The sequence below is a fragment of the Saccostrea cucullata genome, unplaced genomic scaffold, assembly GCF_032062105.1.
Source record: "Saccostrea cucullata isolate Sc308-1 unplaced genomic scaffold, CSIRO_AGI_Scuc_v1 ctg494, whole genome shotgun sequence".
Lineage (NCBI taxonomy): Eukaryota > Metazoa > Mollusca > Bivalvia > Ostreida > Ostreidae > Saccostrea > Saccostrea cuccullata.
In genome coordinates this window covers 680375-707632 of record NW_026936234.1, presented here as the reverse complement: position 1 = coordinate 707632, position 27258 = coordinate 680375, and the positions used below count along the sequence as shown (strand labels likewise).

Here is a 27258-nt window from a genome sequence, read left to right as displayed (position 1 = left end):
TAGAATTTTGATCTAGAATAGTGTTATTTCCATGTTTCATACATAAAGGGCGCATTATCAAGCTAACACTAATGTGAGTAGTACGTGACCTACATGTATTTTGTACACATTAATTAAATAACTACATGATTGTATATCCACGTTTGCTACAGCTCTTCTTCAAAACGTGCATTGTTTAATGGACTTTTGAGCTTGAATACTGTTTGTTAAGCTATATATATATTTCATTTCATTTATGTCTTGTCATAATAAATACACATGTAAGGTATGAAAACCCTAGGAGTGGCACCAACCAGTTGAAAGTTATGACCAATGTTGGTCAAGCTCCAAGCTCAAGGCCAATAGATCAAATATGTTGGTATCCAAAAAACATCCATAGATTCAATCCATTAAAAGTTATGGCCGGGTAAGGTTAACGTTTTGCGGACAAACACATAAATAGACGGACAGATAGACGGACAGGACATATACACTCAAGTAATCGTAGAACAAGTGACAACGTACTCTTGTTCGTATGTAGCATGTTTATTCAATGGCGGATTCAGGGGGGGGGGGGTTGGGGGGGGGGTTGGGACCCCCCCCCCCGCTCATTGAATTTTTTTTTTTACAAGTGTCTTTTCATTATTTTGTTGCATTGATAAGACTCTAATAAACATGAACCCTTTGTTTTTACAACTGTGAAATATACTACGTAACAGGAAATCACTTTCCGCTTGAACGCACACAATACACAGGTAATCAACACAGAGAGTGCCTCAGAGATCGGGTAGTCCGTGCATGTAGTGAAGACACAAGGTCACATTACAATGTAGTCAGGTACCAACAACAGAAAACTGCATAGTTACGGTGCTGCTCAGTAATATTCTTTTGCTGATAAAATGCATGTTTTTTAAACTATGAATAAACTAATATTTAGCCGTTTTACCGTTTTAAAAATTAAGAATTAATATATTTTTCTTAACAGGTTGGCTCTAGTTTTGACAGATTCTCCAGTTTATGTAATTTTTTCTTCAGTTTGAAATTTCATTAATTGAACACGTGTGTTTATATTCCAAATCATATTAACAGTATATACACAAGTAAGTTGAAAAGCACTAGTTTCGGATTCTGGAAATAATTCAATTTTTAATTTTTTAGTGTTTAAAAATTTTGCACATTAGTTGTATCTTGGAAGTCAGCTTGACATCGGACTAAATTAATTGTAGGTGCATTTAAAGTAAAGACAACCTGAGGTCAACTGCTTGCATTCCTAAAATTGGCAGATTTAACAATTTTTTAAAGCAAAGTGTAAAGTCTTGTGTTAAAGGTAAATTAAATTGAAAACATTTTATTACAAAATTGTGATGATCAGTCTTTAAAAAAGCTACAAAAAGTACCCCCCAAAATGCTGGGAAATGCACCATTTAGAACCATTTAAAACAAAATTTTCTCGAACCCCCACCTACGGGAGGGGATACCCCCTCCCATGCCCTCCCCCTTCAGCCCTTTGGGCCTCAACCCCCCCCCCCCCCACATGAACTTCTGGATCCGCCACTGTTATTTTTTTTTAATTGGTGGGTAAGGGGTAATAAAATTATTGGGGTTTGTTTGCCTCAACCCGACAAATCTATTCGATTGATTTGACACGAGGATGGACTCAATATTTTCCCGGGAAAATTAAGTTTCTCCGTTTTACCTTCAGAACATACAAGTCGTGTATCAACTTCCGGGTTGAAATTCTAAATAGCCCATAACTTGTTATTTGACTAAAATTTGGTTACTAATGATTTGATTGAAATATTTACCACTATTATAAATTCAAGAAGCACTATGTGCCAAAACTTACAATTGTTTTGTGCAGTAATAAGGATTTACATCTATTCGGTAAGGTCCTTTTCATTAACCAGTGTTATTTAACTAGCCTATATATCCATAGATAAAACTTAATTTTTCAACATTAAAAAAAAGTATGTATAAAGTAGAAATCAATTGTTCATATTTATTTTCATGGTTTACTTTCTCACAGGAGTGACTTATCAAGAAGAAAGAACACTTTGACAATAAATGAAAAATATGACTGCACATTTGATTTACAGGTCCAGCACAATACCCTGATAAAGCTATATAGCTTGATCAAGGTATTACAAATACCTTGAGCAATTCAATTGATAAATTCACTCATGCATGTAATTTTAGTACGCCAACACGAAGAATTCAGTATAAAACCATGTCGTGTGAGGAGACATTCTTTTCAGTTAGAATAATCTAACTGTGTCTCGGGACAAGCCCTCACCACAATTAGAATACCTCCCCTATACTTGCAATGTAGCAAATAATTGCAGAATTGCTCCAAAATGATTTTGAAGGATACAAAAGGATTTGAACTGAAAATAACTTCCAAATTAATTGTAACAAACCTTTTTGAGATTGTTTATGCCTTTTATCTCAAAAAATAATCCATAAAAAGATGAAAATTTAACTAATATTCTCAACGATTTTTCTCGCTTCAAATTTACCTCACCCCAGCAGCAGCCATGTTTACATTCGGAACTCTCGGGATTGTTCATAGTAAATACACTGAGTACAAGTTATCGCCTGTGTTTATTTTGCTACATTGTGAACACACGGAATGAATTCTATCGTTAAACCAGGTCGGTAGGACATTTATCATTTTAACGATAGAACATTCTATCTACGTTCTTTTATGCTGTCTTTTTGATACCTGAGTATTTTACATGCATGAGTGAATTTACTGACAACTCAGAACTCGACTTTGAATTTTCTCTTCACCCAGGGGTTGCTTTAATTTAGTTAAAGAGCTTGCAGTAATGAGTGGCCGTTTGTGCCGCTTGCTGCGCTCACTATTAATTAACAGTAACAGGAGAAGAACCACTAGCAACCTCAGTTTGACTAAGTTCAGGCTAAGCTTCCTCTCTTTCAACTCTGAGGTTACAGCTAGAAAAAGAAACATTGATTTTGAAGTTGGAGACTGTTGGAATGAAATTTAAACAAAGAAACAAAACATTTATTTTTATAATTTAAACATGATTTTTTAAAGAAAAGTTCATATCATATTTGTCTTTTATACCCCATGATGAAGGGACTTTTTCCTCAATAAACATCAAGCATGATATACATTTGAAGAAAACTGTCTGGGGTGATCCCACTCAGGATAAACAGGGAAACGGCGCAAAATCACTCAGACAAGTGCTTGGGGTGAACCACCCGAAGTTTTATCTGTTCTCGTATTTCATTTTATTCAAACATTATTCATTTACCACACAAGACCTTCTCAAGTTTGTTGATGAAAATGGCAAGGCAGACGACATCCTGTGAAATTTTTACATCACTAACAAATGAGAGCCACCAAGACAACCATTCAAACTTTAAATCGATGAAATTTATCTCAAGTACATGTATCACAGGGTCAAATTCACAAATTTGCTTCTGTTACTACCAATTTCATCCAGACTTTCCACAAAGCATCTTCACAAAGCATTGTAGTGGTTTTTTTTTCAAAGACATATTCAAAAATTGTGAAATTCTAAAAAAAAAAAAAAAAAAGGGAGATCTGAATTAGTACTAAAGTGTTGATAGAGTCCATGTATGCTAGATTCAATTGAAAAAAAAGACTATACACATTAAAAATATGGACCTAAAAGTATGAGTGTATATCTTTTGTAAACTTTGCATACATATAAGATGAAATGGGTATTATTTTGTTTACATCTATAAGAGTGTGATAATCAATGCCTGTGTCCCTGTTTTTGTAGTTCTTTAGGAGGATGTGTGGCCAGGATCCTCCAGCAGCAAAGCCTAACTTTACAGTTCTGTGTCTTGGTTTGTCTAAGACAGGGAAAAGTACCTTGTTGTCAGTTTTAAGTGGGGAAAGCACAGAAAATATTGAACCAACTGTGGGTATGTATTCTTATTAGTTTATTAATTAATTTTTTTTTTTTTAGAATTTATCTGTACCTGTTTTATAAAAATTGTTGTTTCTGCTGTATTTTTTAAGCCTTTTTTTTTAATTGACAGGTTTCAGTATAAAAGCCTTGATATTTAGTAATTGTATTGTTGATGTCAAAGAACTAGGAGGTAAGGCTTCCTTGAAATGGTATACTGTTAAATAGGTATTTTTGTGGTCCATTTTTGCCGAATGAAGCAGAAAGGACAAATCCACAAAAATTACGATTGCAAAGTATTCTCTAAATATAAATCACTGATATTGTCATATAATTGCATTATCTTTTTTCCAAACCATTAAATTAAGAGTAGATTAATACATGTATCTATTTTAGCAATCTGATTTGATATTTTATTACTGCATACTGTAGTTAATATAATAAAAACACAAAGGTCTGAAATAAACTCAAAAGTCCTTAAACTTTGCAACATAATTTTACATCATAACCCATTATCCTTAAGAAGGACTCCTCCTATTTGTTAAATTGTTAATTTTCATAAGAGATTTCTTCTTCAAAGCTTTGATCTTCTCATGGTTAATTCACATTACAGGAGGAGACAGTGTACGCCCGTACTGGGATAAATACTTTGGGGGAGCAGAGGGCATCATATTTGTTGTAGATAGCTCTGCTAGTGATGAAGGTCTACAGCTGACCAACACTACCCTCCATCAAGCACTTGCTGACCCTGAACTTGATAATCTTCCTTTGATGGTGCTATGTAACTATAGTGACAAAGAAGGGGCCAAGTCCAAGGAAGAGGTACTCTTTTTTTAATACACAGTTGAAATCTATTATCTTGAGCACTGGCATTTCAAATACCATGGATATATCAAAGTGATCTGAAAGTCCCAACTACTTTTTCTTTATTTATTTACCCTTGTTATCTTCAACTTGAACCTAGGATTCTTGTAGGTTTTTTTCTGGCCCATTTAATTTGATATAATCAGGTTTAACTGTATATAATTAATTTTACATATACTGGTAAGTAAATAGTTACAGTTAAGGTCATATGCAACGTAGTTTGCGGAGTTGAAGAGTTCCACTAAAAGAAGGACCTGTATGCAATATTTGTAATGTCTATATATGGATTTGTACAACTTTTCTAAAACAATTTTTGATGAAAAAAATCTGGAATTTATGTTTTGTAATTTTTGTACATTTTTCTTTGAATAATGCTGATTTTTTTGTGTAAGAACATGTAATGATATTATAAGTTTAAATTTAGAATATCTTGAAAAATTATCAGTAGGTACCTTGCATTTGTCCTTAAGTATTTTTAGTTATTTGTTCCTTTGTGTTTATGTTTTAAAGCACTTGACCCTTAGGCATAAGTATAATTCCACTTTTTTAGTTGCAGAAAATCTTGGAATTGGATTTGGAATCTAAGAGTCGACACTGGGAAATCCATTCCTGTACCAGCTCAGATAGAGATAGCATCAGAGTGGCATTCGAGAGCTTCAACAAAAAGCTTTTAGAGTCCAAGAAAACAGAAGATGGATTTAACAAGATTTGAAAGGTTGTATAGGAATGATGATGTTGACAAGCTCATTAGTTATGTAAGATGAACATATTTTTAGCTTGATTCTACCTCTCAAGAGGTTAATTTATTTGCCTTCTCTTAAAGTAGTTGATTTAATCCAGTGGCAGCTTTCATTTGTATCTGATCTAGTTGTACAACATACATCATTGCGTCACATTGCCGGTATTTTCATGTTAAATGTGTATTTTTTTTGTATTGTTGGCTGTTGAGTGGGATTGAAGAATGTTTGTTTTTGAAGTGATCAAAAGTTTTCAAAACTAATACCATAAGAAAAGCTTCAAGTGCAGGTGTAATCTTTTTATGAGACGTGTATATTCATGTTGATGACCATTATTTTTTATTGTATGAGGTACATAATCTTTATAGATTTAGATGTTCATATATGAATGTGTTTGTTTGGAAAGAGATGTTTGCTTTGAACCTCTTACTGAAAATTATATTTATAACATCTGTCTACTTATTCTATTTTGATTTCTTTGTTCTAATATTTATAAAAAAGATGTCACATTTTGTGATTACTTGTATACTAAGTGAAATATATGGAATTTAACAGTCAGAGTTATTATTGGAAAGTCTGGAATATTATTGTTAGTACATGTATTACAGAAATAATTCTGAATTAATAATTCCTTAAACTATTAAACTAGAATGAAACATATTTTGTAATTTTTAAAATTTTAAAACTGGAAAAATGATTAAAATACAATAATACAATCAATAACATACAATTTGAAAAATGGGCGGAGGGAGGTTAATCTATGTTTTAAATATGTTTTGTCAACAATGAAACTATTTTGTTTCTGCACAGAAAGCAATTAACTTATATCCTAAACTCATTTTCAAAGATCTGCACATGAAATATTTAATTTTGTTATTCCTCAGCTGGAAGCTATGTGATCATTCTGTCTATTTTATTGTCTGTCCTTTGTTGTTGTTGTATACAGTTTTCTTTGTCAATTTCTACTCTGGAAACAATAAAAATATGACAGTTTAATTTAAATGTAAATATTTTTTTCTCTAGAACAACTTTGGATTAAAAAAAACATTGTAGTTTAGTTATAAAAAGTAAATTTATTAAGTTTGCTTATATGATGAAGTTAAGTTATGCATTAAAATTGTTAAAATAAATAACAACATTAACCTAAAAAAAGCAAGGTTGTACATGTAATTTATATTCTAGTATTCACAATATTTCACATTCAATGCCAATTCAAAGAACAAAGTTCACCTTGTACAACTTTTGGCCCTGTGAATTTCTGAAAAATCAGAACTACTCAGTTTTAGTTTAAAATATGTTAAATTTCACTTGGACCCTTACTGACTTCATATCAAATAAAAATGACGTAATTTTCTCTCTTGTCCATGTATTATGACGTCATGAATTTCGTCATTTTCTTCAAATCTTGAAAATTTCTTTAAAAGTGACCAAAAATTTAAGCTGTATGTGAATATTTTGCATAGCCCCCAACCTCTGATCTAAAATGTTCAATTATATTATGAAAGAACTGTTTCAGAAGATTCTAATCCATGAAAATTTTTTTTGGATCGCGGGGTGGGCTCATATTTTTATCGACAGTTGAAGATGCTCAATTTCACCCATTTTCTTCAAAAATCAAGAACATTGCAGTTTCAGAACGCCTGAGTTTCCAAACTTGGACACCTAGAGGAAAATTTTTTATATGAAATGAAAGCACTAAGTCTCTACTTTATGTTGATGTTCAAAATGGGACATTAGGATCTGGTCAGTTAATTGGTATATTGACAGGGCCATTTTATGGAGTTTGTGAACCTACCTCTTTGTTTGTCCTAGGGTTTTAAGATTTGGGGTTGGAGGTTACATTCAGGAAATGTTTGAAAATTTTGTTTTTAGTCCAATAAACTGAATAAAATTCAAAGATACAGTCTGTCATTAAACATTTACATTTTGATTTAACTTGCCATAATATTTTATGTGATATATGTAGTTTTAAAGCTTCTGATGTAGTTAATTTATCATCCGTCCAGAATATTTGTAGTTGATATTGAATTATTACAATAAAAAAGTAAGAGTTTCAGTTTGAAGTTGTGTTTTTATTCATGCAATAAATGACAAATCAGTGGCGGATCCAGAGGGGGGTTACAGGGGTTGCAACCCTCTCCTTTGGATTTGCAAAAAAAAAAAAAAAAAGAAAGAAGAAAGTCCAAAATTTTTATTGTGTTTTAGAAAATGATAAGTGAAAGGCTAATGTTGTAATATATAAAGAAATTCGGTTGTGAATACAAAATAAAACCCCACCCCCTTTGCTATGTAGGATTTTCGGGTTTGGAGATATATATTTTCCTTTCTTTTTCAAAAACTTTCAAGTAATTCATACAAGTACTTTTCCCCAGGTTGATCAGCCTCCAACTTTTGAAAACCATACTCCACCGTATCCTATTGAGTTATTTAACTACATGTTTGTGTAAAACATACGTTATAAGAGCTTTTTCCCCTCCCCCCCCCCCCCCCCTTGAAAAATCCTTTAACCCCCCTCCACCTTTTGAAAAATTTCTGGATCCGTGCCTGCAAATGAAGCAAGTATTTCAGAAATGTTAAATATAATGTAGATGAACATGTTCTGCTAATTATTTTTAAAAAAGAATGATATTTGGATACAACTGATTTTACTTACCGTATAATCCCTATTAACCGCCCCTGCCCCTATAAGCACCCCTTAGGTCTTTTTCAATTGTCAGGAAATAAGGGCCCCCTGTACATTGATTAAAATCAACTAGAATCGTATCAAAAAATTGAAGAAAGTGAAAATGAAACTTGTCTCTATCCAATTTCTCTGTGGAAAATGAATAATTTAGCATATTATGGGTGGATTGTCTTCACTTTGAGTAAAGTTAGGCATTATTTTAGTGGTTCCTTGTATTTATTTTTATTTTCAAAAGATTTCTTGAAGTTAAAATATGACATTAAATATCATAAAGAGAATACCAAAATAACCGCCCCCTTTTTGCAATTTTTAAGCGCCCGGGGCGGTTAATAGGGATTATACGATATGTCTTTACTTTGAAATTAGCACACCCAAAGTTTATTTTGAAATCTAGCTGCTCTCTTAAACAGCTAGCCTGGTAGCAAATCAAATATATATAGAGCCATTCTGGAATTGGCTTCATATTGTAGGAAGCAGAAATAGAACTGGAAGGGTTGCACCTCAAAGGCACTGCATTTTTGGACGATGTACATGAAATCACAGAATGCCAGATACTATATAGAAAAAGACAAATATGAATTTAGGACTCATTAATTAAAATACCTGTGGTATAGAAATTGAAAATTTGATGTATACAGAGACATATGGGGTAAATAAAATGTTATATATGTCTCTGCATTATGCAAGAACAAATGTTCTGATTATGGTTGTGTATCTCTATAGTTATAGGTTTTGAGATAACAACCATTTGGTTTGGGGTTTTGTTTGTGTTGGATGGCATGGCAGATATTATTTTTTTCTGAGGCTTCAAACTTTTTTTTCAGTTAAAAACAGAAAATTATTTGTCCTATATCATTAATTAAAATAAATAATCTGTCCTTTCTTACTGAAATGAACACTTAAATAAAACAATCTGTGTTTTTTTTTTAACATTTCCCATATGGTTTAAGAAATAAAGAAACAAACAGTTTAACTTATGTCAAAAGTAATACTTTAAATAAAAAAAAAAATAATGATAAAAACTTGACAAACGTGCAAGATGAGTTGTAGGTAAAACAAATGATTGCGTAGTACGAATAATTTCTGGATTGAACTGTCCTAAATCTGCAACACCGGAAAAAGCACGAAATTTCTGCGTTATCGGGGCTATTGTATTTTTATAAAGAAGAAAAGGCGGGTTGCATAAAGAATTTATTCTCGCAATGTCTGAACTTGAAGAAGGAGAAATAACAGACTCTGACAATGACAATGAATCCCAACCAAAGGTGATTTATTTATTTTGGTATTCATATATTTTAGTAAATGTTTACCACAAGGCTCGATATTTTGTCAATCTAATCACTAATATACAGGTATGGTATAATCGCTTTACTTAGCTACGTAGCTTAAATTACCAACATAGCTTTATTTACCTACCTGAAGTAGCTTTAATTAGCTACCAAATCAGACTTATTTCTTGAATTATCATTTTCTCTGGATGTGCAGAAAACCACACTTTGATGCAGTTTAATTTTAAACTTTAAACTCATCTGAAAATGGTTCATGAAACATGTTGAAGATGTGTCTTTTTCTGCACAATTGCCATCAAAGTCCGAAAGTTTTGAGGCTATATTCAACAGTTAATGTGTCATTGTGTGACCAAACATTTACTTCAGTTCTTGAGTGAATTAACAGACGACCAGTACTGGATTAGTACAGTAGTACATTAGACCAGTACAGTATACCCTCCCACTTTTCAAGCGGAGGGTATAATAATCCCATTGTGCACCTTGTATTTTACTTTTTGATCTGGCACTTATTTTGGGTCTCCCAGAGAAAAACATGGAGTTTGCCACTATACTCATATGGGAGGTGGGGGTATCATTTAGTGAGCTTAGTGCTCACAGCACCTCTTTTTTTTGTTTATTCATTTACATCTGTCAAAATGCAATGTGTATGGAATATTGATACATAAATAAAGTTAGAGTGTGGCTGAGATCAAATCAGATGAAAACTTCATCAATGACCATGTTGTCTCAAAAACAATATATTTAAACATTTTTTTGAATACTTTCAGAAAGATGAAAATAAAACTTCATTACCAACATCCACATCAAGTCATAACATGGTGGTCCCTGCTGTGAGTTACAGATCTAGTAAACCTCATCCTGAGGACAGTGAGGATTCAGACAGCTCCTCGTACAGTGATGAGGACACGCCGCTGTGGAGATGCAAGAAAGCTAAATATTTCTCCTCTAGCAGACATGATGAGAAGAGCATGGTGACAGAACTACCAGAGGAGATCAAATCTCCTATACGCAAAAACGACAGACCTGCAAGTAGAAATGTAAATCCCCAAACAGCCAAAAGGAAAATAAACAATATCTGGGGCTCTGTCCTGACTGAGCAGAGTCTTACACAAGACTTAAAAGATGTGGGAGTTAAAACTTTAACATGTGATGATAGCCGCAATGTTGAAAAGTATGACTTTACACTGAAGTATAATGACACTAGGCCAGATTTGGCCAATGAATTAAGTGACAATGAAAGCCATGATCCATTCAATAAGGTGGTAGATCTACCAGAGATGGATGCTAACTCCAGCAGAAAACGAAAACGAACTCGCAAAGAAAGACGCCCTGTGAAAGAGAGAGTAAAAATGCACGATGATAGAGACTTTGAAGAGCCTCTTCCAGACTTAGAGGCAGACAAAATTGTGAAAATGATCACCAGAAAACTGAATGAACCTAAGGTGTACCTCATAGGTTTGTATACATACATGCTATTGTGTGGTGCAAGAAAATCTCTGAAGTCATTATCATTAATTTTGGTTTTCAGTCTATGCGAAAGTCACCGGACCGTCGGTTTTTACCGGCAAAATTTAGGTCGGGTCGGTAAAAAGTTTCAGTATACAGGACCAAATGTCCGATAAAAAAATTAGGCCAAATAAATCTAAATTAAGAGGTAAACATGGTCAAATTCCCCACAAATATCCTTTATTTGACCAATTTAGTAGTAATACCTGACTAATTTTTATGTATTACAACCCTGTCATGATCGTTTTTATTCTAATTTCGAATTTCCTCTGTCAATGATTAGAGATCTTTAGATAGCTCATACGTAGGTTTGGTTGGGAAAATATTTAGATAGCTCATACGTAGATTCGATTGGGAAATTATTTTCAAATGATCATTGAACTTGAGTAACCATAATTAATTGTTTCAGGAAAAAATAAATATGCATTGAAAGTGCATATTAAATTTCATAAAATCTTTGATACAGTGTTTGTTGTATAAGTCAAATATAAAGAAAAAAATGCATGCAATTGTATAAATAGATACCTTTTACAAAGAAAAATTATATAATATTTAACTTGTCTATTTCACTCTGAATTTATTTAAGGTTAAATATCACAGTGTGAATTAACCCCATCCCACCCACCCTCTCAATATCAGTATCATAATGATGTATGGATTTAAAGGGGGGAAAAAGTCGGTCTGGTAAAAAATGGTTTGGTCTGGTAAAAATTTTATTTTTACCAGACATTTTTTCCTGTAAAAATTTTAAACTTTCGCGTAGACTGGGTTTTCTTCAATCTCCAGTAAGTTAAACAGTTTATATTATATGCATTTTTATACCCCACACAACAAGTTGCGTGAGGTATAATGTTTTTGACCCGTCCGTCAGTCAGAGTGTCAGTCAGTCAGTCCGTCAGTCCTGTTTTTTTGTCAGCGCAACTCCTCATAAACCGCTACACAGAATTTCATCAAACTTAGCAGATATTTAGGACACAATGTGTAGATGTGCATATTACCAGGAAATTCTGATTCCTTTATTTTTTCTTGGAATTTCTACATTTTTCAACTTAGATTTTTGGCCATACCTTGAATATAGATATGAACATTTTGGCATCGCAATTCCTCATAAACCGCTGCACAGAATTTCATCAAACTTTGCAGATATTTAGGACACAATGTGTAGATGTGCATATTACAGAGAGACCAGTTTGACAGCGCAACTCCTCATAAACCGCTACACAGAATTTCATCAAACTTTGCAGATATTTAGGACACAATGTGTAGATTTGCATATTACCAAGAAATTTTGATTCTTTTTTTCCCCAGGGATATTCATCTCCTTGAGTTTTGGGAGAGCGTGGGGTATGTGTGCTTGCATGGTCACTTTTTCTTTCATTTAGCATACAGTGTTAAATGAAATTTTTAATGCTAGAAAAATTCTGTAGAGGAAATGAGAATGAAAATTATTCATACAGAAAACATTGATAATTTGACTATTATTAACATATACCATTAACATTATTTAAACAGAGAGAATATACAGAATAATAGGCAAAGAGAAAACCTTGGACTTGTTTTACAAAACACAGGACATAGAAGAGGCTGGTGGATTACTTATACAGGTAGACATTACCAATATACTCAGATCAATTTTTAGGTCAACTGAATAAACTCAGGTGACCTATTGCTATCCTTTTTCGTCTGTCGGCGTTTGTCATGCGCTGTGCATTAACATTAGGACATTTTCAGCTTCCTCTCTGAATCCGCTTAACCAATTTTGGCATATAGTATCTGTGGGTGAAGGGGAACCAGAATTGTGAATTTCATGGTCCCTTCATCTCCTGGGGAATGGGGGCAAAACCACTAAAATTAATGCAATCTTTAAAAATCTTCTTTACTCCTGGACATCAAGCAGTCATACTGTTGGCATGATTGTAATCAGCATTTAGTTCTCTACCAAAATTATGAATTTATGGCCCCAGAGACAGGGGTTCTAGTCCTAGGGCAGGGCTAAATAGATTATACATGTATTGTGAAAATGCATGGATTCTTTGAAAATCTTTTCCTTTGCTCCTGGGTATTATGCCAATGATCTAAGTACATATTTATGATGAAGAAAGCTGTCTCTTACAAAATGGTTAATTTCAGGGCCCCTGGGTCAGGGGTACTTGGAGGGGGATACATAGTCTGAAAATAAATTGATTTTTTGAAATCTGCTCTTTGGTATTAATCAACAATTTATGATGAAATAAAATTTATGATAAAATTTCTAAAATTTTTTAAATATGTGGCCCCAGGGTCAGTGGTTCCTGTGGGATGGGGTGCACAACTGGTTATAAAGTGGCAATGCATCTTCTCTTTGTTACTCTGATCTACCTCTTGGTATTAACTATTAAGTAACCAAAGTAAGCATGTTCTGTTTATAGTTATTATGATAAGCAATGGTGCCTTTTTCAAAATATTGAATTTCATGGCCTATGGTTTAAAACATGAATCAAATTCAATTGTTGGGAAGTTGTTACATGATACTCAGGTGACCTATAAGGCCCATGGGCCTCTTGTATCAGTTACCCAGTAATATTTGTTAAAAATGTACATATAAGGAGGCAATGCGTAGTTTTCTCCACCTGTTGACTGTTTCTACCTATTAATATTATTAATCAAACTACTATATTTACTTTGATTCAGGGTCATATCTCCGATGACAAGGCTGTAGGGCAACTAAATATAGCCTGTTGAAATTAATAGAAATAAAAGTAATATTTTATGCTTTATATAAAGCTTTTAAAAAAAAATCAGGTTTTTTATGCTATCTTGCAGACATTTTTCTACAGAAATTGTTTTAAAAAATTGCAGAATTCTGTCCCTGTTTTTGCAGTTTTAAATTCTCAATATATCTTGATATACATGTATTTGAATTTTTAAAATCCTCATTTTAAGTAAAGTTATTGTTTAAACTTAAATGAAATATGACAGAGGTCCGTAAACTTTTTGAACAGCCCTCATGCATGTACAGGAAATATTTCAGCACTGTATTTTTTTTTGTCTTGCTTAAAGAATAAAACAAGAAGACGTTCCCCTGGAGGTGTCTTCATTCATCTGCTGAAATCCGACAAAAGCGTTTCACCTGAACAGGTGGATGAAATTTTTGCCAAGGAAGAGCAGGAGTTTATACAATCACTTGAAGAGAGAAAACAGAAGAGAAAAGAACTAAAACAAAGGTAAAATTTTTCTTTGCTCATCAAGGTCATGAAGTGACCATGTAGTACCCTGGGTAATCATCATTTCTGAATTTGATATCAGTAACATAATGTCATTTCTTTTATACCGGGTATTATCCGGAGCAGTGTGATTTCAGTAACATAATGTCATTTCTCTTATATTATCAGGAGGAATGCAATATCAGTAACATGCAATTTCTCTGTCATATGAGGAATGTAATATCAGGAACAAAATGTCATTTCTCTATGTTATCAGGAGGAATGTAATATCAGTAACATAATGCTATCAGGAGGAACGTAATAACAGTAGAATATATCGGTAACATTACATGTATGTCATTTCTGTTGTTATGATGAGAATGTAATATCAGTAAGTCTACCCAACACAATGAAATTTCTCTATGTTATCAGGAGAAATATAATATTAGTAATATAATGTCACTTCTCTATGGTATCAGGAGGAATGTAATATTAGTAACATAATGTCATTTCTCTATGATTATCAGATATAATGAGGAATGTTATATTAGTAACATAATGTCATTTCTCTATGACATCAGGAGGAATGCAATATCAATAACAATGTAATTTTTGTGTTATCAGGAGGAAGGAGAGGAGAAAGCTAACCAGATTACTTCCACAGTCCAAGTTAATGCAGAAGTCGGGGGTATCAAAAGTCAAAGGGGATCTCAATAGTGAGAAAAAGCCTGAAGTTACCATGGAAATGACAGACAGTGAAAATGAAAGCTTACACAGTGAGCCAGAGGATGGTCTCCATGTTCTGGATGTGGATGATAAGGATGTTGTTGATATAGACATTGGAGTGGATGAGACTATTGACTAATCTTGGGTGAAATATTTGACTGTACCCTTTTGTTTTGAAGGAACTTCATTGTCATCTGGTAATGGCTATAGACATGGTGATAAGTGAATCATGGTTTGCCAGTGAATCATGATTACTGTAAATATACACAGGAAAAGGCAGGCCTGCTTCTATTGGAACTTTGAAAGTCTATTTTGTTGTTCAATCTTGCCTAGCTTACAGCAAGTTCTGTTAACAGACTGATTCTGGCGAGTAAAATTAACGTTCGTGGAGGATCAAACTTATGTTTATAAATTAAACATTTTTAAGAGTGTTTTGTTATCAATGTTCCTGATTATTGTAGCTTACACAGGCAAACCAAAAAACTGTTTTGACTTATTTTTCCAAGTGAGAGATATGTTAACAAATTTACAAAGTAAAAAAAAACATATGCTTTGTATATCATTTTACCTCTGAAACATGAGTTAAAGGGTTGGATATTTTCAAACATCTGTTATTGTAAAAGACATTGTATTAATTTGTTCTTTTGTACCATAAAATGTCTTCTTTTTGGAAAACTGTTAAGCCAAACGTGTTTTTTTTTTTCGTCAACTTCATAACTACAGTTTACAAGGGTGTATCTTGCAGGCTAAATCAATCAGGAGCATTCAATTAAAAAAATTTGGGCACTGTTAAATCTGTTTCTATCTACAATAATTTGTCTTTTGTGGAACCTTAATAACTGCATTATAATCAAATTATTATACAGTTGAAAGAAAATGCACTATTGTTTTATTATTTTGTCAATACTGTTGAAACAAAAATGTACGGTATAAAACATTAAATAAATTCGTAATATGTTATGATATTAATAAGATCTTCCTGAACCTCTAAAAGAAAAAAACTGATTTGATTTTTATTAAAACATTTTGCTTGTATTAAAATTCATTTCTTAAATTAATCACTTCAGAATTCATTACCTCGGGTGATCATGTATTTAACACAATCTTACGTTATTTGATATAATTTGATTTTGTTTGTATTCTTGCCTCTCATTGGTTGATTTCCAAAAAGGAACGCAAATTATTTTCCATAATCTGGTTAGGTATGGGGACACACCCCCTTGACGACAAGCTTAATTATCTTATCCATGCAATCCCCTCATTCCAGATTTAATAAACATGATAAATGTACCTTAAAATTCAAACAGTAACTCGATGTTACCTCATGTAAACAAACATCATGGCTGCTAGATCTATGTATCAGTTATTACCTCCCCTAGCTTCCAATCACTTCCGTTACTAAGGTTGTATTATTGCGCAGTAAATTTGAACTCATAAAAAGCAACACAATTTTACATCCAAAGTTGTTTAATTATTTAAAAAAAAAATTATAAGAATGACTCTAATTCTTGGTCAAATTATCGAGTATATTCTGGTTTGGGTCAGTTTACACTTTTTTTATAATCTGGCTTCGCGGATTATAAAGCGTAAACTGACCCAAACCAGATTATACTCGATAAATTGGCCAAGAATTAGAGTCATTCCTTAAATACAATTCGTAATGGCAATCTCTAAATTTGTTACAATGAAGTGCATTGAAGTGGTAAAATTTTTCATTTGAATGGATGTTTGGGTGTTTCTTTTCGAACATCAATTGTAACATAATGACATGCCATTTCTTTAGAAATGAGAAAGAAATATTCGTGGTAATGCTTTTAGACATCCAACTCTTTGTGACTAGCAACAAGAGATACAATGAAATGGTGATTTTGATAATAATAGTTAGAAGAGAGAGTAAGAGACTCCGCATCTGTAAAACATGTATAGCAATGAGGATGTACATAATAATTATCAATTTATTATGTTCACTGGAGTAACCACAACACGTGTATTGGCTGAACACGTGTTTACTCGGAGTTTATGTAGACCAATTTGATTGGCTATTCTATTTATGGAATACATGTTCTACAGATATTTCAATAAACATTTTTCTTCCTAAAGAAATGGGTGTGTCAATATATAACAATCAACATTCTTAAGATGGTGCAAAACGTCCCATTCAAACGGAAAAAAATTACCACTTCGATGCACATCATTGTATGTGTAAAATGTATAATATCCTTGTGGTAAACTGCTTGATTTTATTATGCTGAAAAGTTCATGCTTTATTTGGTCATAAATGAAAAATTCAAAGACAACAGATACAAAATTTTATGTGCATATACATATACTGTCTGTGTTCTTAAAAAAGCAGTTTTTTTAATTTTAATAGTAACTAAATTTGGTGAACAACAATGTGCTAATTCATGAATAACGATAAGTGATCATTAATAAATACAAGATATGGCACAGACATGTGTAGAGCTAATTCATGATTACGTCAAAGTCTCCATATCCGTTGATTGTGCTATGTTTCCATTTCTATTTGTTTTCTCTCTGACAACTCTTTAAAAGATAGGTGAGTTGATTTCTTGATAATTCAATTGGAATGTAAATTTCACTAAAGTAAAAATTCAGGAGATAAGAAGGCCTAACATGCATGAAGATCTCTTGTGCATCTGTCTGTGTCTGACATTAGTAGGCGGGGACTGTCATGGGAGGCTTCGTGTAATTTAAATCTATTAGACGACAATTTTTAAAATCTAAATTTACAATTCTATTTCACAGTGAAATGGAAATATAAGGAAACGCTGACTAGTTTGTTGGGTATGCCAGGGACATCAAAGATAGTTGGGAAGATGGGATAATTTATGCATAACGGGCCAAATTATGTACACCTAGGGTACCCAATTGATATCATATGCCAAAATTGGAAGAAATCAGATACAGTTGATATTGAGAAGAAACTGGACATTAGAATTTGAACAAGAGGCCCAGGGGCCACAGCGCTCACCTGAGCACATCGGCTAGGAAAAAGCACATATCAGATCAGAACTGACAGTTTACTGAGGTTGGGGGGGGAGACTTGAATTTTAACCCCGAAGGGGATCATGATTTGAACGAACTAGAATCTACATTACCTGAGGATGATTCCATATAAATATTACTAATCATGGCTTTGAAGTACTTGAAAAGAAGATTTTAAAAGGTTTCCCTATATATTCCTATGTAAAACTTTGGTCGGCCATTTTGGCCCCACCCTACCCCGGGGTTTGATGATATGAACAAACTTGAATCTACACTACCTGAAGATAATTTCACATGAGTTTCATCTTTCTTGGCCCAATGGTTCTTGAGAAGATTTTAAAAGATTTTTCCTATATACTCCTATGTAAAACTTTGATCGGCCGTTTTGGCCCCACCCTACCCCTGGGGGTCATGATGAGTGAACAAACTTGAATCTACACTACCTGAGGATGATTCCACATGAGTTTCATCTTTCCTGGCCCAGTGGTTCTTGAGAAGAAGATTTTTAAAGATTTTTCCTATATACTCCTATGTAAAACTTTGATCGGCCATTTTGGCCCCACCCTACCCCCGGGGGTCATGATTTGAACAAACTTGAATCTACACTACCTGAGGATGATTCCCTATGAGTTTCATGTTTCCTGGCCCAGCGGTTCTTGAGAAGAAGATTTTTTAAAAATGCCATTAATTTTTAACAAATTCATGATTATCTCCCCTTGGAAGAGGGCGTGGCCCTTCATTTAAACAAACTTGAATCCCCTTTACCCAAGGATACTTTGTAGCAAGTTTGGTTGAAATTGGCCCAGTGGTTCTTGAGGAGAAGATGAAAATGTGAAAAGTTTATGACAACGACAACAACGACGACAGACGACGGACAAATTTTGATCAGAAAAGCTCACTTGAGCCTTCGGCTCAGGTGAGCTAATAATGATGATGGAAAAAAACATAGATAGCAAAAATCACCATGAGTGACTCAAGTATACTAAAAATATTACAACTATGAAAAGCAAAAGAACATTTCATATAATTTATTACACATTTTTCATAACAAAACTTTTGTACAGCTGTCCAGCAGTAAGAGTGAGCAGGATTATCTCCAATCATTGGCCAAAATACATGCAGGATGACCCCGGAAGGACATACCGCCAATGTCAACTGTGGTTTACAAACTGGGAGAATAAACATTTAAGACAATGTATCAGTTTAAAAGCTTACTTACATATACAGAGGTAATTCTTTCATATTAAATTATTTCAGTAATTAAATGCCCTATTAAGAGTGAAAGCAATCAATATTGTAGAGGCACTTCACTAATTGTCCATACACATAATAATTGCAGCTGCTTGTACTAAGAATTCTTAACTAGAAAAAAGTTTACAATATGGATATATGTATCTGTGTCTTGAGGAGTTAGTTTCTTGTTAAATTCTGCACATCTTCACTGAAGGATAGAGGTGTAAATTTGAAGAAAATCGGTCAAGCCTCATTATAACATAGAAATGTTTTTTTAATATCTAATTGAAACGCAATAATTCTAAATAAAATGCAAATATCAATTTATCTACAGGGAGTATAACATTACATATGATGATATTGATAACAACTAACTACACATACATAACCCATACCCTCAGAGTACGTTTCTCATTGTCCCCTGGATATCATAGGGATCACGTTTTTTTCAGATCTCGAAAATGAAATCCCATTCTCTTTGACCTTGGAAATTTGACCTTAGCAATACACTCCCAAATACTGAATTGGTAGGGGTCCTAGAACTCCTCACCATTCTTAATTTCCATCCTCCATCTACCCTTGTTGAACTACTAGTACAAAAATAAACAAATAATAATACGTAAACCGGTTTTAAAAAAACACACTGACACAGTCTAAAAGTATAATTTTCTTGATAAAAATTCAGTATAAGACTATTGCTAACATTCAAATTGTAAGATTGTTTGATAGTGATGGACTTTAAGACAACCTATTTAACTTTGACCCCCTAGATGGACGGATGATTGGATGGAATCGACCAAGATACAGAAGTCCAAGACAGAAAAGAATCACTGGTCCTACATTATATCTAATCCCCCAATCCAAGTCAGGTTGTCTGGAATCCCCCTCCTAGTCCTATGCTGTAGAAATGTTTGCCCAGGCAGTGAGGTAATTATGTTAACAAAGAAGTGTGTAAGAATATAGTGGAATCCATATCCTTACAGTTCAAATTCTATAGTACCTGAAGGAAATTCCTGGCGATTTCCAAACTTTCAGCCGCAAAAAAAAAGATAAATACAAGAGTAATGTATGCATATAGAATAAATTAGACATAACATTTCTAAGGTACACAATAAGTGATATTTTTCGACAAGAACAATAGAGATAATGAACTACATTAATCTGGTTATATAACTTGACAGACATAAGGTAGTTACAATACTTGACACCTAGGGACATTCATTCTATGCTCACTATACATGACAGCGAGGAAAACATTCTCACATTAAAAAAAAAAAAAAAAACAGTTTGAGCATATTCAAATGCTAGTCACTTCTAAGTGGGCAATAAGGTATCACTTTAATAAATTGAGGTACAACATTTTCTATTTTGGCACCCACCAGTGGGTAGAGTAATACATGTGAGCTTTTATAATCTATTGGAATATATCATTTTTCTTTTTTGGCAAATGCATTTTCACAACAGAATTTGTAACTTATATCACACGTCTGCCATTTTTTCATTAATCACAAATATAAAATCACAGAACAACAATCTATCACATTAATTAAGCAAACAAATAAAGGGGGGAATGACTAGATCTAAAGCTCACTTTCATTTTGTAAGAAGGCAATATTTAAAACAGTTACACCGTCAGTTCCTGAATTGTTTATGCATGAATTTTAACTTTCTTGGCTTTTTTAATAAACAGAGAAAAATTAAATATTTTCTTTGGTTGTATTCTTTCCTTGAAATAAGAATGAAGAAATAAAATGAGAGTTTAAATACTAAGTCTATTTCATCTTATTCTATATATATTTCTTTAGAAAACATTTATTTCTACATAACTATGTAAAAGCTGGTTAAAAAGAATAGTTAAAGGGTTAGGTTCAATATTGTATTATCAGATGAGTAATATATTAATAGCTAGAGTGTTTCAAAAATATCTATCTTTTAGATAATGTGTAACCTAAAAAATTTTCAAAGTATGATAATGTGCTGTATAAATTTTGAAATAAATCTGCTCAGCATGGAAAGCTCTGTATTCTTAACATTTTGTATACTCTTTCCTCAAATTGAGCAATTCAAGGCTGTATATTTTGTGTGACAAATTATGGTGCCATAAAAACAATTCTGTTACTAATGAAATGAAAAACACAAAGACCCTTAATATTTGTAAATAAAAGGACATTCATTATATGAAAAATTATTGAAAAGCTACCTACCCTTATATAACATTTTCTAACTTCCTTAGAATTAAAAATTTACTTAAATATTTTGGCAAAATAAACTTTGAACTAGTTATAAATATTAAAAATTTAACAATAATAAACAAGAGTACAACCAACTCTCGAACAAAACCCCTGTTTAAAAGGAGTTTTATCACAAAAGCAACAGAGCCTAGGAATAACTTAACAATATTTAACACAAACAATGCTAGTGTCTCCTACAGGAATCTCCCAAACCATAATATCTTACACATAGTAGTCAAGACACCAATAGCACTATTGGCTGGGTTTTGTGTGAACAAAATACAACTATGAGATCTTTACAAAAATATAGAAATGACTGCATGTTCGCTCCTAGAGTCCATGATGTTCCTCATTGAGTTTCATTGCTAATGTCTTCAATGATCACATCCACTCCTGGTGTTAGGGTTACCGCACTTGGATCCTGCTGATGTCTAAATGCTGGCACTTGTGTCCATACAAGAATGAGGTAAAATAGCAGAAACCGCCCAGTTCACAGTAACCTGTACCACTAATGGTCACAAGAGTTCGGTCTATAGTCACTCTGGTTCCTACTTCAGGGTACTCTAGTTTCTATCCTAGGTCAGCCCGGTTCTCACAGAACCAGGAAGTCCAAACATAACTAGCGTCCTTAGCATCACGATGCTTCCTCCTCCGATTTCTCCTTCCAGTACCGGTAATTCTCTTGTAGGTGGCTCATTAAATCAGGAATATCACAAAAATCTATAAAAAATTGAAATAAATCCATTACTTGTTGAGCTTTTTATTTAGCTTCTTTACGTTTTTTTTCAAATACTTTGATTATAACAAATTTAGTCAATAAGCTTTTTTTTTCAAAAATGAAAACATCTCTTGCTGAAAAAAAGTGTTATTGGATTTAATTACAGCAATAAAAACTTACAATCCCAAGCATCAAACATGTCATTAATGAAGAAGTCTATAAAACTGGTTTGAGATTTTGGTATGCTGCAGGTTTTCCTATCAAATGCTGGCATCACCACAGGCAACTTCCTCCTCTTCTCCTCATCAGTCTGAAATCATCAAGTCTGTACTTGTTAGCAATTTTGTGTGCGTGATTATGTTGGGGAGGGGGGATTCTAGGAATTTTTAACAAGGCTTAATTGATCCTCTTTTTTTTTAGATACAGCTAGGGTCCTGTTCCTTTTAAGTGCAAATTTTAAATTAAAAAAAGGGGAAATGGGAGCATTATTGGTGTATTGGATTTATTCAACAGTATATTAATAATCATGATAATCAAAAGTTAGATTGTAGGCTCATTTTCTATTTACAAAATTACGACCTTCATAATCATTAAATTCTTTTTTGTTTTAAATATAAAAATCACTGAAAAATTCAGTTTGCTTTTTATTGAGAATTTTTACCAGTAGTACATTTTGGGGGAGGGGTAGTCGATTTTCATTTGCAACAGGATTATTTTTTCTGGATCTGGATCTAATGGATATTAAACCCTTTATATACATGTACTGTACTTGCAGAAACAAGAGGCCCAGGGGCCACATCGCTCACCTGAGCAATTGGTGAGGAAAAAGCACAGATCAGATCAGAACTGAAAGTTTATTGAAGGCAAATGGGGGGAGGGGGCTTGAATTTTAACCCCCAAGGGGGTCATGATTTGAACAAACTAGAATCTACACTACCTGAGGATGATTCCCTATAAATATCACTAAGCATTGCTTTGAAGTACTTGAAAAGAAGATTTTAAAAGGTTTACATATATATTCCTAAGTAAAACTTTTATCGGCATTTTGGCCCCACCCTATCCCCAGGGGTCATGATTTGAACAAACTTGAATCTACACTATCTAGGGATGATTCCACATGAGTTTCATCTTTCCTTGCCCAGTGGTTCTTGAGAAGAAGATTTTTAAAGATTTTTTTCTATATATTCCTTATTAAACTTTGATCGGCCATTTTGGCCCCACCCTACCAACGGGGGTCATGATTAGAACAAACTTGAATCTACACTACCTAGGGATGATTGCACATGAGTTTCATCTTTCCTGGTCCAGTGGTTCTTGAGAAAAAAATTTTAAAAGATTTTCCAATATATTCCTATGTTAAACTTTGATTGGCGATTTTGGCCCCACCCTACACCCGGGGGACATTATTTAAAAAAAACTTGAATCTACACTTCCTGAGGATGATTCCACATGAGTTTCATCTTTCCTTGCCCAGTGGTTCTTGAGAAGAAGATTTTTAAAGATTTTTTTCTATATATTCCTTATTAAACTTTGATCGGCCATTTTGGCCCCACCCTACCCACGGGGGTCATGATTAGAACAAACTTGAATCTACACTACCTAGGGATGATTGCACATGAGTTTCATCTTTCCTGGTCCAGTGGTTCTTGAGAAAAAAATTTTAAAAGATTTTCCAATATATTCCTATGTTAAACTTTGATTGGCGATTTTGGCCCCACCCTACACCCGGGGGACATTATTTAAAAAAAACTTGAATCTACACTTCCTGAGGATGATTCCACATGAGTTTCATCTTTCCTGGCCCAGTGGTTCTTGAGAAGAAGATTTTAAAAGATTTTTCCTATATATTCCTATGTTAAACTTTGATTGGCCATTTTTGCCCCACCCTCCCACGGGGGACATGATTTAAATAAAAATAAATCTACACTACCTGAGGATGATTCCACATGAGTTTCATCTTTCCTGGCCCAGTGATTCTTGAGAAGAAGATTTTTAAAGAAATTTCCAATATATTCCTATGTTAACCTTTGATCGGTCATTTTGGCCCCACCCTATCCCCGGGGGTCATGATTTGTACAAATTTGAAACAAAACTACCTGAGGATGATTCCACATGAGTTTCATCTATCCTGGCCCAGTGGTTCTTGAGAAGAAGATTTTTTAAAAATGCCATTAATTTTTCTTTAATTCATAATTATCTCCCCTTTGAAAAGGACGTGGCCCTTCATCTGAACAAATTTGAATCCCCTTCACCTAAGAATACTTTGTGGCAAATTTGGTTGAAATTGGCCAAGTGGTTCTTGAGAAGAAGATGAAAATGTGAAAAGTTAACGACGACAACAACGACAACAACGACAGACGACGGACAAATTTTGATCAGAAAAGCTCACTTGAGCCTTCGGCTCAGGTGAGCTAAAAAGGAACTCAGGCCTCTTGTACACTTACAGGTATATCTTTCAGAAGTATTTTCTTTTTTATTGTCAATTTGTCCAACGATTAAAACTAAATCTTGTACCTGTATAAAATATTCCTCAGCAATTCTCTTGGCCCATTCGATGCACATTTCTGTGGTTCTAAGTGGATTGCTTACATCAGCACACTTAATCAACATACGCTTTATTAAACAACGGTTTTCTGGGGTTGACATCTGATTTATAATAGCCATGCTGTCTGGAGAGCCTGTCCCACTCTGGAAAAATCAAATAATTACATTACATACCATTAACGAATCAAAATAAATATTTAGAATGAGAGCTCAAACTTCCTTTGTACTTGAAATACAACGACATAAGATTTTTTTCACAATTTAATTATTGTCAATGTTTACAGAATGTAGATTTACCATAGATGAGGTTTCTTCTAGTTTGAGGGTGCTTTTGTTTACACAACTAACAAATTTGTTTAGGTGTTCGAAATGTTGTTTCATCTCTGTAGCCAGCACCATGTCAATGATGGTCTCCCTTAGTGGGGTGTACTATCCCGACTTAGGTTTTTAAAGATGTTGACAGTGTTATCTTTCCAAGACAATTGGAAGCCCAGGGCAGCATGATGGTTTTCAAGAACAGCTCTGAAATCAAATGTAAATTGTACGAAAATTTTCATGGAAATGCACTGGATGCAATACAACAAGGTACTGTCAATAATAAGACTTACTGGTCATTATACATAAGGGCCAGAGGATTTTTCTCGTTGATAAGAAATGCATTGGTGTAACCTGGATGGTCCACATCATGTATGATAGCAGCTATCAAACAAGCAACCTGGTCCAACTGGTCAAGAACAGCCTAAAGCAAAAGGTTTTGTATTTTAAAAAAAAATGAATCATCAGTTCATTAAATGCATTAAAATGATGAGAACTACATAAATGTACGGTAATTCATTTATGAATTCAGTTTATCTGTGTCCTATTTGCAAGTTAACCACTAAAAATATGAGTCCAACTAAAGTAAATAACACGTAACAATTAAAATATTCTCCTACTAGCAGGACTGTCTGTTCAGATAATTTACGCTGATTAAAGGTAAGCTTCACCCATCTTAGTCACAATTTGAGTGAATTCCTAGTGTGGACTGTAGTTTATGTTATAAAATATTTTAACAGCCTTCACTTCTTTCAGTGCAATGCACATTTATTGTTCAAACATTCATTTTTTAAAGATATTCAAGATAAATAAAGATTTAAACTTTCAGAAAGCAAATCAATTTATGTAGTTTGGTAAGTAATCTTACAAGGACAAAAGAATACCATGAGTTGATCCTGAACCACTAACTAAAATTAACTAGAGCTTAATTACTTTGCAGCTGGCTCATTTCACTGTGTCAAGTTGACATAAACAACCCAAAGAATGTCAATATTTCTCAGGAACTGCTTTCAAAGAAATGAATATACTTGATGCACAGGAAAAGGCATGATCAATACCGAGACCTCAACTAGCAATCTTTCTATCTTAGCTTTTTTCTGAAGGGAAGCTTGATCTTCTAAAGTTTATCTTGACAAGGTCATAAAAAGTGAAACTCTTAAAAGCATTGGCGTTCTTTCCATCAGTCATTATCAATCTAAATTACAGTCTGTGGAAAGTTTATAATGGCATTTTCACAGAATTAATGAACATGTAATTCTGGACTTCCTTGATGTTCATATAGATAGTGTATTACTTCTACCTATTTTTAATACAGAGCTCTTTAATTAAAATATCTTCTATTGTTTTTAATTATATGTATTACAATTTGGGGTTATAATTTTAATATTGACAAAGGGACATTATTAATTCAAATCCATCTTTCTTATTCTTATTCACAAAATGCCCGATTGATAAAATTTACACAAAAGGTAACTATTTGTTTTATTTAAAACTAAAACTTAAACTGTTTCCCAAGGGCATATATTTTTTCCCCTGCCCGTCTGTCTGTCTGTCCACAAAAACTTTAACATAACCGACAACTTTTGAGTGGGTGTGGCTATGGCTTTTATATTTCAGAGGTGTAGTCCTTGCGATAAGACCTTTCTTCACGTATGAACAAATTGAACCTCTTCACCTTGACTTTAAAGTCTGACCCACTTTTACCAAAAAATACTCAACTTTAAAACCAAATAATACTAGTTTCATAAGAAAAACTACAGAGAAACTTTTCTAATCTGGATGTTATATAATCCAAAATCTTGCCTAATGTGGTGTAAACTTAAGTCCCTGGAAAATTCCTTTGTTTTAAATGTTGTCAAGTCTGGAATGTTGCCTAATCCAGCAAATTTTTTTTGGGACCAGTGGTATCCAGATTAGATAAATTTTTCTGCAAATGTCTTACAACTTAACTGGAGGAATAATTTTTCACAAAAATAACCATTGAAAAATTAAGGCCATGTTGTAAAAATGCCTTTCAGTGTATAGGAATACTTCTTGTTGTACCTGGTTGCGTTCCCTGTTAAGGAAGTATGCAGTGGCATGTAGAACGTCTGCCGCATGAGTGGAGTTGTGGTAGGAGTTTGTGGAATGATAGTTAGCCTCAACTAGACTTAACCAGTTCATGACTGTCATCTCATCAACACGTAAAAAGTCAAACACACCAAAACGAGCCATTGTTTTTAATCCTAGATGAACCAGAGGTCTGAAAAAAGGTTCAGCATATTTAAATAAATCATCACAACTAAATGTAAATTGCAGGCTGGGGACTGTCATGCAAGTCATCATTTTATTGAGTAAATAACC

At 33.5% G+C, this 27258-nt stretch overlaps 1 protein-coding gene and 1 pseudogene across 1 annotated transcript; one reads left to right on the top strand and one right to left on the bottom strand.

Moving 5' to 3' along the window:
- The first annotated feature begins 1703 nt into the window (after window positions 1–1703).
- Window positions 1704–15847, top strand: LOC134245064 (phosphorylated adapter RNA export protein-like). The gene is made up of 10 exons (XM_062727327.1): window positions 1704–1863; window positions 3753–3897; window positions 4015–4074; window positions 4495–4703; window positions 5296–5456; window positions 9364–9430; window positions 10222–10909; window positions 12473–12564; window positions 14000–14163; window positions 14767–15847. The coding sequence occupies exons 1-10, from the start codon at window positions 1810–1812 to the stop codon at window positions 15005–15007; spliced, it is 1881 nt and encodes a 626-aa protein (XP_062583311.1). The 5' UTR covers window positions 1704–1809; the 3' UTR covers window positions 15008–15847.
- A 3040-nt stretch (window positions 15848–18887) lies between these two features.
- Window positions 18888–27258, bottom strand: part of LOC134245063 (high affinity cAMP-specific and IBMX-insensitive 3',5'-cyclic phosphodiesterase 8B-like) — a 98881-nt pseudogene continuing 90510 nt past the window's right edge.

Coding starts and splice junctions, on each gene's coding strand:
- LOC134245064 (XM_062727327.1), top strand. CDS start 1,810: ATGTGCCAAAACTTACAATTGTTTTGTGCAGTAATAAGGATTTACATC. Junction 9,431..10,221: donor ACAATGAATCCCAACCAAAG/GTGATTTATTTA, acceptor GAATACTTTCAG/AAAGATGAAAATAAAACTTC. Junction 12,565..13,999: donor CTGGTGGATTACTTATACAG/GTAGACATTACC, acceptor TCTTGCTTAAAG/AATAAAACAAGAAGACGTTC.